The sequence below is a fragment of the Podarcis cretensis genome, assembly GCF_951804945.1.
Source record: "Podarcis cretensis genome assembly, chromosome: 8".
NCBI classification, from domain to species: Eukaryota; Metazoa; Chordata; class Lepidosauria; order Squamata; family Lacertidae; genus Podarcis; species Podarcis cretensis.
The window spans coordinates 72,256,123-72,271,905 of NC_137177.1; the positions used below are offsets into that span (position 1 = coordinate 72,256,123).

The 15,783-nt window shown below is 45.3% G+C and overlaps 1 protein-coding gene across 5 annotated transcripts in view; it reads left to right on the forward strand.

Moving 5' to 3' along the window:
• Positions 1 to 4,877: 4,877 nt before the first annotated feature.
• Positions 4,878 to 15,783, forward strand: part of MORN1 (MORN repeat containing 1) — a 125,221-nt gene continuing 114,315 nt past the window's right edge. For 4 of the 5 annotated variants that reach the window (XM_079987020.1, XM_079987018.1, XM_079987019.1 and 1 more), the window contains exons 1-5: positions 4,883 to 5,003; positions 7,947 to 8,018; positions 8,756 to 8,854; positions 12,071 to 12,181; positions 15,284 to 15,374. In XM_079987020.1, the coding sequence (XP_079843146.1) occupies positions 4,946 to 5,003; positions 7,947 to 8,018; positions 8,756 to 8,854; positions 12,071 to 12,181; positions 15,284 to 15,374 (431 nt within the window). In that variant the 5' untranslated portion in view covers positions 4,883 to 4,945. Of the gene's footprint in view, positions 5,004 to 7,946; positions 8,019 to 8,755; positions 8,855 to 12,070; positions 12,182 to 15,283; positions 15,375 to 15,783 lie in introns of all 5 variants that reach the window. The other variant, XM_079987021.1, reaches the window with a different exon arrangement.

A 15,783-nucleotide genomic window follows, 5' to 3' on the forward strand; every position in this document is an offset into this window, starting at 1 on the left:
GCTCGCGCCTGCTCACCTGGCGGCCGCGGAGTTCAGTGGGATTTACTCCTCAGGGTAAAGGCACAGGGGACGCAGCAGCCTCCCGGAGCCCGTTAACGATGAAAGCATGAAAACGCGCATCGCTTCGCTTCATTATTTCCTTTCCTCCCAGGAGCTCAAGGTGGCGCACGGAGTTCCTCTCCTCCTCCTCCTTATTTTAGTCACACAACAACCCCGTGAGGGAGGCTAGGCTGAGCGTGAGTGAGTGACCAGGCCCCCAAGGTCACAGCTTCGTGGCTGAGTTGGGGATTTGAACTCTGGCCTCCCACCCGCAAAGGATGTAGGGCAGTGCTTTGGCGCTCCCCACCCCGCACAGGAGTCCGAGGGGTGGGGGGCACAAAATAAAAAAGAAGAAGAAAATACAGTGCATTTTTTTGAATTAGAATAAGATCTTTTATTTGATTGTTGATGTAAACCCCCAAAATGTATTTTCTATAAATGGAAGTTTTTACCAATTCAATACATTTTATTTATATGCCAGATGCAAATAAAGATTCTTCTCCTGGGATTGCTCTGGTTTCACACATGGGAAACGTCCGTGTGATTCTGGAAAACCTGATGTTCTTTCAAGGTGAAATAGGAATTTCTGGTATTCCAGTGCTTTTTTTAGGTGGGGGGAGGTTGCTGGTACTCGCCCTAAAGTTATTACAGTAAGTGCCACACTTTTAACATGAGGGAGGTGGGAGGTGCCGGTACTGTATACCCTTGGGTACCCCTATAAAACCCACTGAAAACCTATATTTAGACAGGTACCTAGTGGGAGGGGGGACACCAAAAGGAATTATTGTGAAAGCAAGAAATTATTTTTTGGGGGTGGGGGGATTTTATTCTCGCTCAATGCGCCATATAACTCGAATCCACTCCTGCTCCTCTAGGTCTTATCCACTATGCACGTTGCAACCATTTTGTATGGCAGTTCCACTCCTGGCCCCTGCGTGCAACAGTGAAGCGCACATAAGCCCACACCACCACGTTTTGTCCTGTTCTGCCCCATTTTGCCCCCACTGTTCCACCCCCTTTTCCAGCCATTTCCAGGTTGACATGATGTGGGCATGAGCAGAGACATGTCAATTAGATGTGCATAAATCAGTTGTTGCCTATACTAAGAGGAAGTGCCCAGAAATTCATAGGGGGGAAAGACAGCAATATTTTAAGAGCTATTTGTGAGCTTCAGTCTGTTGAAGTCACACCAAAGTCATGTTTTGGTCTGCCATTTTGATTCAGTGTGGCAGCTGGCATCCAAACATAGATGAAGGCTGCTGCCCCCACCTTAGGAACCCTCATGCTGAGTTTGGCAATGATATCACGAGGCATGCAAACCTATCTCCCAAACCATGCAAAATTATGCCGAAGTCCTGTTTCAGTCCACCTCCTTGATTCAAAATGGTGACTGGCATCAAAAAGGCAATGAAGTCTGCCACCCCCACTATATGCCTAAAAGCCTATGGTTTGACTCTGTCCTCACACTCAACAGTCCTACAACACAAGATACAGTGGTACCTTGGGTTACATACGCTTCAGGTTACATACGCTTCAGGTTACAGACTCCACTAACCAAGAAGTAGTACCTCGGGTTAAGAACTTTGCTTCAGGATGAGAACAGAAATCGTGGCACAGCGGCGGCAGGAGGCCCCATTAGCTAAAGTGGTGCTTCAGGTTAAGAACAGACCTCCGGAACGAATTAAGTACGTAACCAGAGGCACAAGAAGTACTGTTTTTGGGGGACAGGAGGCGGGCAGGTGTGGAGGATTCCCTGGTCCTGAATGGGGTAACTGTGCCCCTGAAGGACCAGGTGCGCAGCCTGGGAGTCATTTTGGACTCACAGCTGTCCATGGAGGCGCAGGTTAACTCTGTGTCCAGGGCAGCTGTCTACCAGCTCCACCTGGTACGCAGGCTAAGACCCTACCTCCCCGCGGACTGTCTCGCCAGAGTGGTGCATGCTCTGGTTATCTCACGCTTGGACTACTGCAACGCGCTCTACGTGGGGCTACCTTTGAAGGTGACCCGGAAACTGCAATTAATCCAGAATGCGGCAGCTAGACTGGTGACTGGGAGTGGCCGCCGGGACCACATAACACCGGTTCTGAGAGATCTGCACTGGCTCCCAGTACGTTTCCGAGCACGATTCAAAGTGTTGGTGCTGACCTTTAAAGCCCTAAACGGCCTCGGTCCTGTATACCTGAAGGAGCATCTCCACCCCCATCGTTCAGCCCGGACACTGAGATCCAGCGCCGAGGGCCTTCTGGCGGTTCCCTCATTGCGAGAAGTGAGGCTACAGGGAACCAGGCAGAGGGCCTTCTCGGTAGTGGCGCCCGACCTGTGGAACGCCCTCCCATCAGATGTCAAAGAGATAAAGAATTACCTGACATTCAGAAGACATCTTAAGGCAGCCCTGTTCAGGGAAGTTTTTAATATGTAATGCTGTACTGTTTTTAACACTGATTGGGAGCCGCCCAGAGTGGCTGGGGAAACTCAGCCAGATGGGCGGGGTATAAATAAATTATTATTATTATTATTATTATTATTATTATCACAACTGTAAGATCACTGCCAAGCAAACACAGATGAGAGACTCTCCCCATTTCTTGAAACAAATTTAAAAAACTTCCAGCAGCACTTTAGAGACCAACTAAGTTATTGGTATGAGCTTTTGTATGCATGCACACTTCTTTAGATAGTTTCTGGTATCTGAAGAAGTGTGCATGCACATTAAAGCTCATACCAATAACAAACTTAGTTGATCTCTAAGGTGCTACTGGAAGGATTTTTTAAATTTTGTTTTGACTACAGCAGACCAATATGGCTACCTTTGTTGTTGTTTAGTCGTTTAGTCATGTCTAATTCTTCATGACCCCATGGACCAGAGCACGCCAGGCACTTCTGTCTTCCATTAAGGTAAAGGGACCCCTGACCATTAGATCCAGTCACGGACGACTCGGGTTGCGGCGCTCATCTCGCTTTATTGGCCGCTTCTGGCGAACCATAGCGGTGCACGGAAACGCCGTTTACCTTTCCGCCAGAGCGGTACCTATTTATCTACTTGCTCTTTGATGTGCTTTCGAACTGTTAGGTTGGCAGGAGCAGGGACCCAGCAACGGGAGCTCACCCAGTCGCGAGGATTCGAACCGCCAACCTTCTGATCGGCAAGTCCTAGGCTCTGTGGTTTAACCCACAGCACCACTGTAACTCTCCCCATTTCTGAAACACTAATGGCTTTATGTCCTCATACCCATCAGGCCACCCAGTTGCTCCTTTCCTCTCTCTCACCTGGGAGGGGTCCAGCTCTGCACCAGAGCAAGCTGTCACCCTGTGGGGAGGGATGATATAAAAAAACTATATACTACTAATTCTCAGCTATATAATTGTACCATGCATGGTGCTACACAACCCCGACTCGACAAATAACCAATCTGTTACTAGTGCTAACAGGCACAAACCTCAACTCCGTACTCAATGTAGCCCTGAAGGTCAGTGTAAACAAAGTTGTTGCAGTGAACCAGCGGCTCTGCTCTTCTTCTTCACTTCATATATTTGGTATGGCTTGAAAAACTGCTCACGGGGTTGTTGTGACGACAAGCCTGATCACCATCATAATTCCCTCGGGGTAGAGACTTCTCATAACTCCTTGTTTGTAAAACACGGCGTTAGCCGTGCAACCTGTCAGTGTGGTAATGATTACACGTTGATCAACCCCAAAATACCTTGCAACACCAACCTTCTATAGCTGGGTCGAGACCTACAAGGGGGTCATGTCCTGACTGAGATTGATTTATTTTTGTTCTTATAAGGTAATAATCATTAGATGTTGATCCACACTGCAACATCACACTCTGACCTGAGGGTGGTGGTGGTGTTATTTAGATGTCACAAATTATTAAGTGACTAAGTTGCAACCAACACCAAGTGCGTCACCTCCCTACCCTGTTAAAGATGTGATCCAAAACATGTTTACTAATAAGCCTCATTAAATTCAACAAGACTTGATATCCGAAAACGTGCATACGATTGCAGGCCTTAGGAACCCGAGTTAACTAAGTTTCCACCATAATAAACCTGCTAGTCATCAAGTCTGGAACTCCTTTAAGATTTTGCCAGGGTTAGAATTGCAGCATAAAGAAGGCTGAAGGCTGATCGCCAAAGAATTGATGCTTTTGAATTATGGTGCTGGAGGAGACTCTTGAGAGTCCCATGGACTGCAAGAAGATCAAACATGTCCATTCTGAAGGAAATCAGCCCTGAGTGCTCACTGGAAGAACAGATCGTGAAGCTGAGGCTCCAATACTTTGGCCACCTCATGAGAAGAGAAGACTCCCTGGAAAAGACCCTGATGTTGGGAAAGATGGAGGGCGCAAGGAGAAGGGGATGACAGAGGACGAGATGGTTGGACAGTGTTCTCGAAGCTACAAACATGAGTTTCACCAAACTGCGGAAGGCAGCGGAAGACAGGAGCGTTTGGCGTGCTCTGGTCCATGGGGTCACGAAGAGTCGGACACGACTAACGACTAAACAACAACAACAACAACAGAATTGCAGCATAATTGTTTGCAGCGTTGCAGGTTAAAACCGGAATGGCTATAAAGATGGACGGGTCTATTTTGCGCAGGAAATGCTTTTTACAGGCCTATCCGGTGCTCGGAAACAAGCCCCCACGATTGCATCCAATGGGACTTTCCCTCAGGTAAGCACGTGCGGCACTCAAAGCCTCGCACTGAGTTCAAGCAGGAGATTCAGGTTGAGCAGGGAACATGAACTCCACCCCACGTTACACTTTTGCGCGCGCGCATTGAACAAACGCGCACTCCCCGCCCGGCCAGGAAGAGGAATCCCCCTCCCCCTAACAACCGGACAGCCAATCAGAGATAGGGATCTGTTACTAAGGTGTAGCGTCCTCCAGGGAGATGGAAACATGGCGGCCCCCAGGCCTGGATCTTACTGTGGGGAGGTGAAAGAGCTGCGGCGGGACGGTGAGCGGCGGCGGCGGCGGGAATAGATAGCTTGCCCCAGGAGGACTGGATGGATTTATATGAGAAGAAATTGGGGGGGGGGGGGGAGGGATTTCCTGTTTTTTTTTGGAACAGTCATGCGCTGTGACTACTAAATCGAACCGCCATGGACAGAAGCAGTCTATCAGGTGACAAGAGCCTCATAGGGAAAGTTATCACCCACATTTAGGGAAGTTTTAAATATTTAATGCTGTTGTTTTTAACACTTGACTGGAAGCCGCCCAGAGTGGCTGGGGAAACTCAGCCAGATGGGCAGGGTATAAATAATAAATTATTATAATATTATTATTATTAGCTACTTTTGCACACAAACACACACACGCACGCACACACACACAGATTAGGACATGGGAGAGCAAGGTTCCAATCCCTACTCAGCTGCTAGGAAGCTCGCTGGGTAGCCTTGAGTGAGTCAGTCAGTCCCTCAGCCTAAGCCTACCTCACAGGGTTGTTGTGGAGAGAGAGGTTGATATATGCCACCTTGAGCCCCTTGGTAATGTACAGTGGTACCTCGGGTTAAGTACTTAATTCGTTCCGGAGGTCCGTTCTTAACCTGAAACTGTTCTTAACCTGAAGCACCACTTTAGCTAGTGGGGCCTCCTGCTGCCGCTGCGCTGCCGGAGCACGATTTCTGTTCTCATCCTGAAGCAAAGTTCTTAACCCGAGGTACTATTTCTGCGTTAGCGGAGTCTGTAACCTGAAGCGTATGTAACCTGAGGTACCACTGTAAATGTAATAATTACATTTTCTCATAAAGTTGTTGTTTATTTTTTTGTTTATAAGGCCAGATAAAGAGAAACTATAGGGAGCTTGTTTCTGTTCCTCCCTGCCCCAAAGATCACTCTGCTCCAGCTGATGCCCTTGGCCTTGAACTAGGGGGTCAGCATGCTCTGGCCTTGGCAGTCAGCTTGGAAACTATGGGCCTCATAGTTAGAGGGAGAACAACCTGGCCAATTTTATTTATTTACTTAAGTTTTTATACTGCTTCATATTTCAACAGGAAACCCTAAGGGATTTACAAATGGCATCGAAAAAAGAATCAATTAATGAAATGCAGTACAGATTACACATTCAAAACCAAACTATACTACTGCCTATGAGAATAACAGTTATACATTTTAAGTTGTGTAACTGAAATAAACATCTCAAAACTATACATCAGTAAAACGACTAAGAGCCCCAGCTTCCATGGAGCTGTGGACAGTGATGTGCAGTGGGCAGTGACTAGAGTGTAAATGATGGAAATCTTGCCCCAAAGTCAGTCAAACACAGCTTAGACTAGGTTCTCTGCTGTGAAACGTTGATGCCAAAAGATTTTTTGTGGCCCTTTAAGCTGCCCCTACATTTCCCCATTTAAAATAATATACTTTACTGAATTAAATAATAATGAAGGTGATTTCAATGTACTTGAGAGTTACATTCAGGGGATAAATAAAAAAAATTGTTCATTGGCGCCTTAGTAAAGGTAAAGGTACCCCTGCCCGTATGGGCCAGTCGTGTCCGACTCTAGGGTTGTGCGCCCATCTCACTTAAGAGGCCGGGGGCCAGCGCTGTCCGAAGACACTTCCAGGTCACGTGGCCAGCATGACAAGCTACATCTGGCGAGCCAGCGCAGCACATGGAATGCCGTTTACCTTCCCGCTAGTAAGCGGTCCCTATTTATCTACTTGCACCCGGGGGTGCTTTCGATCTGCTAGTTTGGCAGGCGCTGGGACCGAGCAACGGGAGCGCACACCGCCGTGGGGATTTGAACCACCGACCTAGCGATCGGCAAGTCCTAGGCGCTGAGGTTTTACCCACAGCGCCACCCGCGTCCCCATTGGTGCCTTAGAGACCAGCTAAGTATGTTCTGGTTATAAGTTTTTGTGTGCATGCACACTTTTTCAGATACCATGTACACAAAAGCTTATACCCAGAACATACTTAGTTGGTCTCTAAGGTGCTACTGAACATTTTATTTATTTATTTCGACTACGTCAGACCAACACGATTACCTACCTGAATCTAGATTCAGGGGATAGTGTGTGAAGCCAAAATTGCGTATAGTCAAAACACATTGGGTTCAATGGTGGGTGGGATTGCCAAAGTCTTTTTTCCTGGATGCCCACCCACTTTTTAATATATATATATTCAAACGTGTAAAGCTGACTGCATACATTAAATGTGTGTAAGTTGCAAGTTGCAAAAGTTTTAAAATACTGTAGAACAGCTGCTGGGAACGTATTTTGGAAAGCAGCCTTGAGAATTGCAGTTCTTGCCATGCAGCCCCCAGAGGGGTGACCAAGTGACCTTCAGCCTGAAATAATCACCTTGATCTAGCTCAATACGATCTACTCTTACTGGCAGCCGCTCTCCAGCATCTCAGGCAGAGAAAGGGCTTTCTCATTACCTGTCTCCTGAAATTCTGTTAGCTGGAGATGCTGGGGATTGAACCAGAGACATTCTGTATACAAACCCTTATTTATTTTCCTCTAAGACAAAGAGCCTTTTAAAAAACTAGATCCATTGAGCAGGTTCAGGATTGGCAAAAATAATTTTCTTATCCACTCCTGTACCTAACTTACATCCTTTGCTGTCACAAATGGTCACTTAGTTACTTTAAAAAAAGAATTAGAGGAAATCATGTCTATGATTATTAGCTGTGGCAGCTTAACTAGACTCTCCATGCGTAGGATCAGTGTCTGAATGCCAGTTGCTAAGGGCAAAGAACAGCAAATAATCTTTAAATGAGTCTCAAAACCGTATGAATTTTTCTTCAATGCATAGAGGAAACTTATGACAATTTTTATTATTGTATATATTGAAAGTGGGTTGCTTTGTTTTTATTTTAAGTATTTAAGATCCTCATTTCAATTGCTACTGCTGTTTTTGGATATCTTATACTTCTGCATTTCTTCCTTTCAGGTTATGGAGTTTACGTTTACCCTAATTCTTTCTTCCAGTATGAAGGAGAGTGGAAGAAAGGGAGAAAACACGGTAAGGGAAACAAACTTTGTCCACTGCCATTGTGAGGTTAGTATCATTCTAGCTTGCAAGAGGTGTTAATAGTAGCACAAAGTGGGACCTGCAACAAAATGTTGTGGTTTGGAGTGCTCCCGTTCAGTGTGTCCTGGCTAGGACACTTGATGAGGCATGTGACTGTCACCTACTCCTCCCCGAGCTAGCAAGCCCCACCTGGGCTGTGGGTCTTTGCCTGCCTTTCCTCAAAACTGACAGCTGTAAATTCTGGGATCCTGAGATCGGGAGTGGTATGACCCATTTTGCCACTTGAGGCAAAACAGGAAGTGCCCCCTGCTCTGTCACACCACCACCAGTGGGGCAGTCACCACCACTGCGCTACCTGCTGGTGGCACTGCAGCTGTTGCACCGAGCTGCAGCCCAGCAGCAAGGGTTCAATAGTTGAGAGAGAGTTAAAGCTTAAGAATTACTTCTTCTGTCATAGGGTATCAGGAGATTGCTAGTAAAGTTGTTCAAAGTTGCTGCTTTTAAAAGTTGCTGCTCTGGCTGGCTCTCCCTTGCTTGCTCTCCAAATAATCAGCTCCATCCCCATCCATTTTTTAAAAAATGATTAGATATGTGCAGTATTGTACTGCCCGTCTCCTTGTCTATTTTGATTATCTTACCTATTTCCCCCTGTCTCCAATCCACTGGATTCCTCAAAACAGGCAGTTTCTGGTTGTTGCTGAGACCTTTCAGGTTGTTGTTTTTTCCAGGTCACGGGAAATTGCTGTTTAAAGATGGAAGTTATTATGAAGGCGAGTTTGTAGATGGCGAAATTAAGGGCAACGGACTCAGATACTGGGCATCTACAGGTGGGTTTTTTGTGGTACGTTCTCTGTACATTGTAGTACAGTCAGGGATTGGCGAAGCAGTTCTGTTCTTAAATGTTGATGCTTTGTCATTGACTGAGATGCTTTCATCCTAATGGCCTCTGGCTAAACTCGCCAGGTCCTAGAGAGCAAAGGACAAGGTAAGCAGAAGAAGGCCTTAGGTAAACGGGGAGTGGCTTAAGTGAGGGCTTAGAAAACTAACAACCCAGGAGGCTAGGAAAAGAGGATTGCCATCATGTCCAAAAGAATGAGGGGGCAAGAGTATGGGACAATTATGCTTTCCCTAGGAAAACACGCTTGATGCTAACATTGTCAGCTTTTAGGTGCCAGTCTAAGACATTCCTCTTTGCTCAGGCTTTGGGTTTTTAATCTACATTGCACCATGGTATCGGTGTTAGAAACTCAGGTATATAAGCTAATTGCCAAATGTCACCTTAAACATGGGTTATGGTCGCCACAACATACAGTCGTACCTCGTTTTGTGGCCGGGAGCCGTTCTAGAGCCCTGGCTGCTAGCCAAAAAGGACACAGGGCAAAGTGCTGCATCTGCGCACGTGTGCAGAGCGGTTTGCACTTCTGTGCATGCACGAAGCACGATTTAGCGCTCCTGCAAGTGGCAAACTCGGAAGTAACCCGTTCTGTTCCTTCCAGGTTTGCCGCAGATGTTTGCCGGAATAGACGCTAGACAAGGCGGACATTCGCGGAGGTATTACTGTAATGTCTAGGCATTCATTTTTAATCAATGAACTTTGTTTTTGTTCATTTTATTTCTATACCACTTTATATTTTAAAGCAAAAATCTCAAAGCAGTTTACAAAACATCAAATAAAACAATCCAGAATAAAACAAATTCAAGCTTCAAGGAAAATATTTCAGATTCTTTTCTAAGCGACATTTTTCTTTCCCCAGTTTTTATTTACCTACTTAATTTATATAGCTGCCCCATTGCAGAAGTACAGTGGTACCTCGGGTTAAGTACTTAATTTGTTCCGGAGGTCCGTTCTTAACCTGAAACTGTTCTTAACCTGAAGCACCACTTTAGCCAATAGGGCCTCCCGCTGCCGTCGCGCCGCCGGAGCACGATTTCTGTTCTCATCCTGAAGCAAAGTTCTTAACCTGAAGCACTATTTCTGGGTTAGCGGAGTCTGTAACCTGAAGTGTATGTAACCTGAAGCGTATGTAACCCGAGGTACCACTGTACTCCAGGAATCCAGTGTGGTGTACTGGTTAGAGTGTCGGACTAGGACTTGGAAGATCATGGTTCCAATCCCCACTCGGTCATGAATGTCACTGGGTGACCATGGACCAGTCACAGCCTCTTTACCTACCTCACAGGGTCGTTATAGGGGTTAACTGAGGGGTGAACCATGTACTCCTTGGAGAAAAGGCTGGGATATAAATGTAATAAATAAGCTCTTCTGCTTACCTGCTTAAGATAGCTAGACGGGTCACTTCTGTGATTTATGGCCTGTTTTTGTTGCTCATCATCTGTTTGTTTGCTTGTTTGTTTATTATTTCCATTTGTAGTCTTTTTACTATCTGAAGCAGTTTACAGTAGATAGGAATATATAAATATTTATGTATACACAAATAAGTGCAATAAAAACCATGTCAAATGATTTATATAAAAAACAAAACAAAAAAAATGCATAAACAATCTCCATATGCCTAAACATAATAGCAACATAAATAAAGTCAGAGAGCATTGCAAGGCAGAGTATATTATACATTATATCTATCAAGCAACTGCTCATACTCTTCACTATTGTAACTCACATACAAAAGGTTACTGCCAAGCATACAAATGTGCCCTACTCTTCCCATCTCTGAAGCACTAATGGACTCATGATGCAACACCCACTAGACCATCTAATATTCCTCTCCCATCTCTCTCCTGAGAGGGGCCCTATTTTAAACCAGAGCAGGCAAGTGTCCTGCTGGGTATAAAACTACTTCCATCCACTCACTCCCAGCTACATAATTGTAACATCCACCTTCCAGGGCGGCTGGATAACATTCATCTTTTTATTATCATTCATCTTGTTGGATGGCTTCTTTCAGAAATTTTTGTTCTGTTGTTTTTTTATTCTACGTATTTTGTCTTTCACATCTCCTTCTCTCTGAAGTCCTATTAACTTGAGGTGCCAGGGATTGAACCTGGGACCTTCTCCATGGAAGGGAGATGCTCTACCCTTGAGCTACAGCCCTTTTCTAAGATTTTGTTTTCATATGGTCCCATAAGAATCTCTTGCCAATGGACTCTTTTATTGAATTAGGCTTCAGGTTACTTCATTCCTCCTTGTCACCAAAGCTTATTGCCTGCAATCTAAACATCCTCTTATGCCTGTGTATAGGTATAAATACGGGGGGGGGGGTCGTTCTTTCTTCATTGCAGCCTGCTTATTTCACATGCTTCACATATTGCAAAATTCATGGAGGCAGGTGCTTCTGTGTAGAGATTAATGTGCTGCCTGTGTGTAAACATGTAACTGCATTCACATTTCTTGCAAAATTGCAGGTGGCTGCTTCTTCTTCCGCCATCCATAGTTTCAAAGATGCAATGCAAATCCTGCTTATTCAACCACCCTTTATCCATTTCAGTTTTAGTTTCAAATTTCATTTATTCTTGTTTTGAAATGCTTTTGTTTATAGAAAGCTGGTAAGGTATGCAATGGCTCAAGCATGCAAGGCCTGAGCAGGTTTACTCTGAAGTAAGTCTCACTTAGTCCAAGGGGACTTAGGACCATGGCACTAATTGTATTCATAGTGCTACTTCATTCCTGCTCTCTTTAATGAATGGTTTGAATGACTGTCTGCCATCAAAAAGCTGTTAAGTTGACTATGAAATTAAAGTACTTCTTACCCATCCCTTAACCATAAAGAACATACTACGAATCTTTTATTTTCTTTTTTTTTAATATGGCACTAATGTCATTTTAAGATACCTTGGTGTTAAAGACCTAAAGGAATACGGATTACGATTCCATTAGTTTGTAAGATAAAGACCCAATGAACACTTCCTTTGTTCTTGATTAAGCTGCCCTGGTAATAAAAAGCGGTTGGTAATTATTCACTTGTAATGTCTTGTATCAAGAACAGAACGGTCAAAATCTTTATTGGAACACCAAGGATTATTAAGTCGCATTTGCCGGAGCAATTTCCTCCCTGTGTTTTACTTTATCATATATTTGATTCAAGGGAATACTTATTCTGGCCAGTTCCTCTTTGGAGAGCTGCACGGGCATGGAGTCATTCGCTATGCAGATGGTGGAAAATATGAAGGGGAGTTCTCCTATGGAATGCGAGAAGGTAAGCTGAAAGACAGGGTTGAGGCCATGGAACTAGGAAAGTTCCCCTCTTAGACACACCAGGTTGCATATTTGGAACATCATTAAAAATAGCAAAGATAAGCAGATTTCTTTATCTCCACCCAAGTGTTCTTTTTATTTGTATGCAAGTACATAGAGAGCTGCCTTATACAGAATCATACCACTGACCCATCTTAAATCAGTACAGTGGTGCCTCGCAAGACGAAATTAATCCGTTCCGTTAGGCTCTTCGTATAGCGGTTTTTTTGTCTTGCAAAGCAAGCCCATTGACAGCTTAGCGGATTAGCGCTATTAGCGGTTTAGCGGCTTTTAGCGATCAGCTGTTAAGCGGCTTATCAGCGGAACAGCTGATAAGCGGCTTAGCGGCTTAGGAAAAGGGGGGGAAACCCGCAGGAACTCGCAAGACATTTTGTCTTGCGAAGCAAGCCCATAGGGAAATTCGTTTTGCGAAGCGCCTCCAAAACGGAAAACCCTTTCGTCTAGCGGGTTTTTCGTCTTGCGAGGCGTTCGTCTTGCGGGGCACCACTGTACTGTGTATACTAGGTGTGGGGAACATTTGGCCCTCCAGATATTGTTGACCTACAGCTCCCATTAACCCCAACTAGCATGATTAGTGGCCAGGTATGATGGACATCGGGTGGCGACGTGGGTGGCGAGGGACGCGGGTGGCGCTGTGGGTAAAACCTCAGCGCCTAGGACTTGCCGATCGCATGGTCGGCGGTTCGAATCCCCTCGGCAGGGTGAGCTCCCGTTGTTCGGTCCGTCCACCTAGCAGTTCGAAAGCACCCTTAAGTGCAAGTAGATAAATAGGTACCACTTTATAGCGGGAAAGTAAACAGCGTTTCCGTGTGCTGCTCTGGTGCCGGTTCGCCAGAGCAGCTTCGTCACGCTGGCCACGTGACCCGGAAGTGTCTGCGGACAGCGCTGGCTCCCAGCCTCTAGAGTGAGATGAGCGCACAACCCTAGAGTCTGTCAAGACTGGCCCGTATGGGCAGGGGTACCTTTACCTTTACCTATGATGGACATTGTAGTTCAGCAACATCTGGAGACCCAAAGTCTCCCCACACATGGTCTACATTGGCTGGTGGTGGCTCTCCACAGGAGTCTCTCTCAGCCCTACCTGGAGACACCAATAACTGAACCTGGGACCTTCCCCATGCAAAACAAACGTTCTAATATTCAGCCAGCACCCTTCCCTTAAGACAGGAAGCTGCTGCTGTCTGACTAGTTCAGTATTGTCCACACTGGTAGCAGCTCTCTGGACATGGTTGTTTCCCAGCCTTACCTGGAGATGCAGGGATTCAACCTAGAACCTTCTGCATGCAAAGCAGGTGCTGAACCACTGAGCTACGATCTTTCCTGCACAGTAACTATAGTGTACTGACATTCCATTTTAGGGTGGATCTAAACACAGGGAGGGGACGACGACGACGGAACTCTATAAATAAGTCAGAAATCAGATCATTATAACAAAAGAAAAAAATCCCTATGGAAAATGGCATTTTAAAAATTCCTGGCACCATCTGGTGTTGCATGTTTATAGCGCATTCAAATTGCTGCTTCTTTACTAATGTAGCTGAGTCCTTACTGTTTCTAAAATGATACCACCATCACTTATAAGGAATAGGTAAGATATATATCCTAAGTGAAGGAGAGCAGTGGTACTTCCAGATCCCACCTGCTCCAGCTCATCGATATTACGGCCCTCTGCAAATTTGAGGGCAGAGGTCTGAAAGGTTGTGAATTGTGTGGGGAGCCTCAGTAAAAAGAGGAGACTCCCTGCTTCACACGTTTGCCCTTACACTTGTAAAAGGTCTGCAGAGTGACATGCCAGAGAGGGCAAGGCTTAGCAGCACACACACACCCAACTCCATATTGTGAGTTTATTTACATGCGATTTTAAAAAGTTGATACAGGACCAAGGATTGGTAACCTATGGCCTTCCAGGTGTTGCTGGACTGCAGCTCCTATCATCCCAGACTATGGACCATGCTGGGTGGGGCCAGCAGGAGGTGGAGCCCAAAAGCATCTGGAGGGTCAAAGGTCCCCCATCCCTGTGTTAGATCAAATGCACCAGTACATTTTCTGTTATAATTCCCGCTGAAAGGATAAGAGCTGCTCTTGCACATATACATTTCCTAGTGAATTTTTGCCCCGTGTGAATTCATGTTAACTGGTGGGCTGTAAGGGGTGGCATTTGAATTCCCTGCTTCAGGCCCGAAAATATATTGTAACAGTCTAGAGTCTTAGGATTTAGATTAAGGCTCCAGTTTAATCAGAAGCACTGGTTTATATTAGTTTAAAGTACTTCCACTTATGCAAGCACCACCACCACCACCCTCAGATTTTTGGCTATACCCCTCATGTCACATCCCGTACTGTTCTGGAGGGTTCTGCAGCTATCAGTAGCACCCTTTGAAGGACTGCAGTGCTTTGGATGGCATTGGTGAAAATCTGGACAGGGTGGGTTTGCATGAGTGGAAGTGCTTTCTGTTTGCACAGAAACACCTTTAAGTCAAGGGACTGATTGGAAGTGCATTTGAGTGAAGTTAGGAGTCACTTTGGACATTGTGCAATGCCTTGTGGGGGACAGGATGCCCCAGGGACTTGTGTTTCCTATCCTCCACACTTACTTGCACAATCAGGTGTGGAACTTGAAAATATCCCTCCACTCGCCATGTTCAGATATGCAATAGGAACATAAGAAGACCTCTTCTGGACCAGACCAGTAGCCCATCTAGTTCAGCACCCTTTTCTTACAGTGGCCAACCTGGTGCCCCAAAGTAAAGCCTAGAAACCAGAGCTGAGTACGACAGTTTTCTCCACCTGTGATTCCCAGCAACTGGTATTCAGAGGCATATTATCCCAATAGTGGAGGGAGAAACATTATTATGGCTAGAAGCTCTATCCCCGAGTCAGGAGCTTATGTATTTGGTCTTGGGGTGGAATGGGAAGAGTTGAGGGCTCTGCTTTGGACATGACAAATAAACATTGAAATTAGGAAGCACATTTCTGGTTTGCTCTTGGTTGGTAGATGGAAGTCTTCTTCCATTTTTTGCTACCATTTTCCTCCTCTTTTCAGGCCACGGGTTACTGACTGACAAGGATGGACAAATATATCAAGGAAGCTTCCATAGCAACAAAAAACATGGAGGAGGGAAAATGATCTTCAAGTAAGCCCCCCCCCCCCATTCTGTTCTTCTTAACTGGATGTTGTTTTCAGGTTTAGCTTGAAACTACCGAGTGTCAATTCAAAAAGCAGCACCAACAAATCATATCATGGACTGTGTCAGGGATTCATTCATACCTGAAGCAAAGTCAAGCAGAGTAGGCAACAATAGTACCAATTGGCAGACAGCCCAAGGAGGATGCAGAAGCATAAACAAAACCATTTGTGATGTCAGTTTTGCGTAAGTGGTTATGGTGCACCATTAAGAAAAATAGCAGTGGGAGTGCCCAATCAAAATTTTATTTTATATACCATTTAATGCCAGAAATAGGCTTCTTAGCAGTTTACAACTATAAAAAAACAGTGAAACAAACATTAAGTTATAAGCACCTGTAATTAAAATAGCGTGGAGG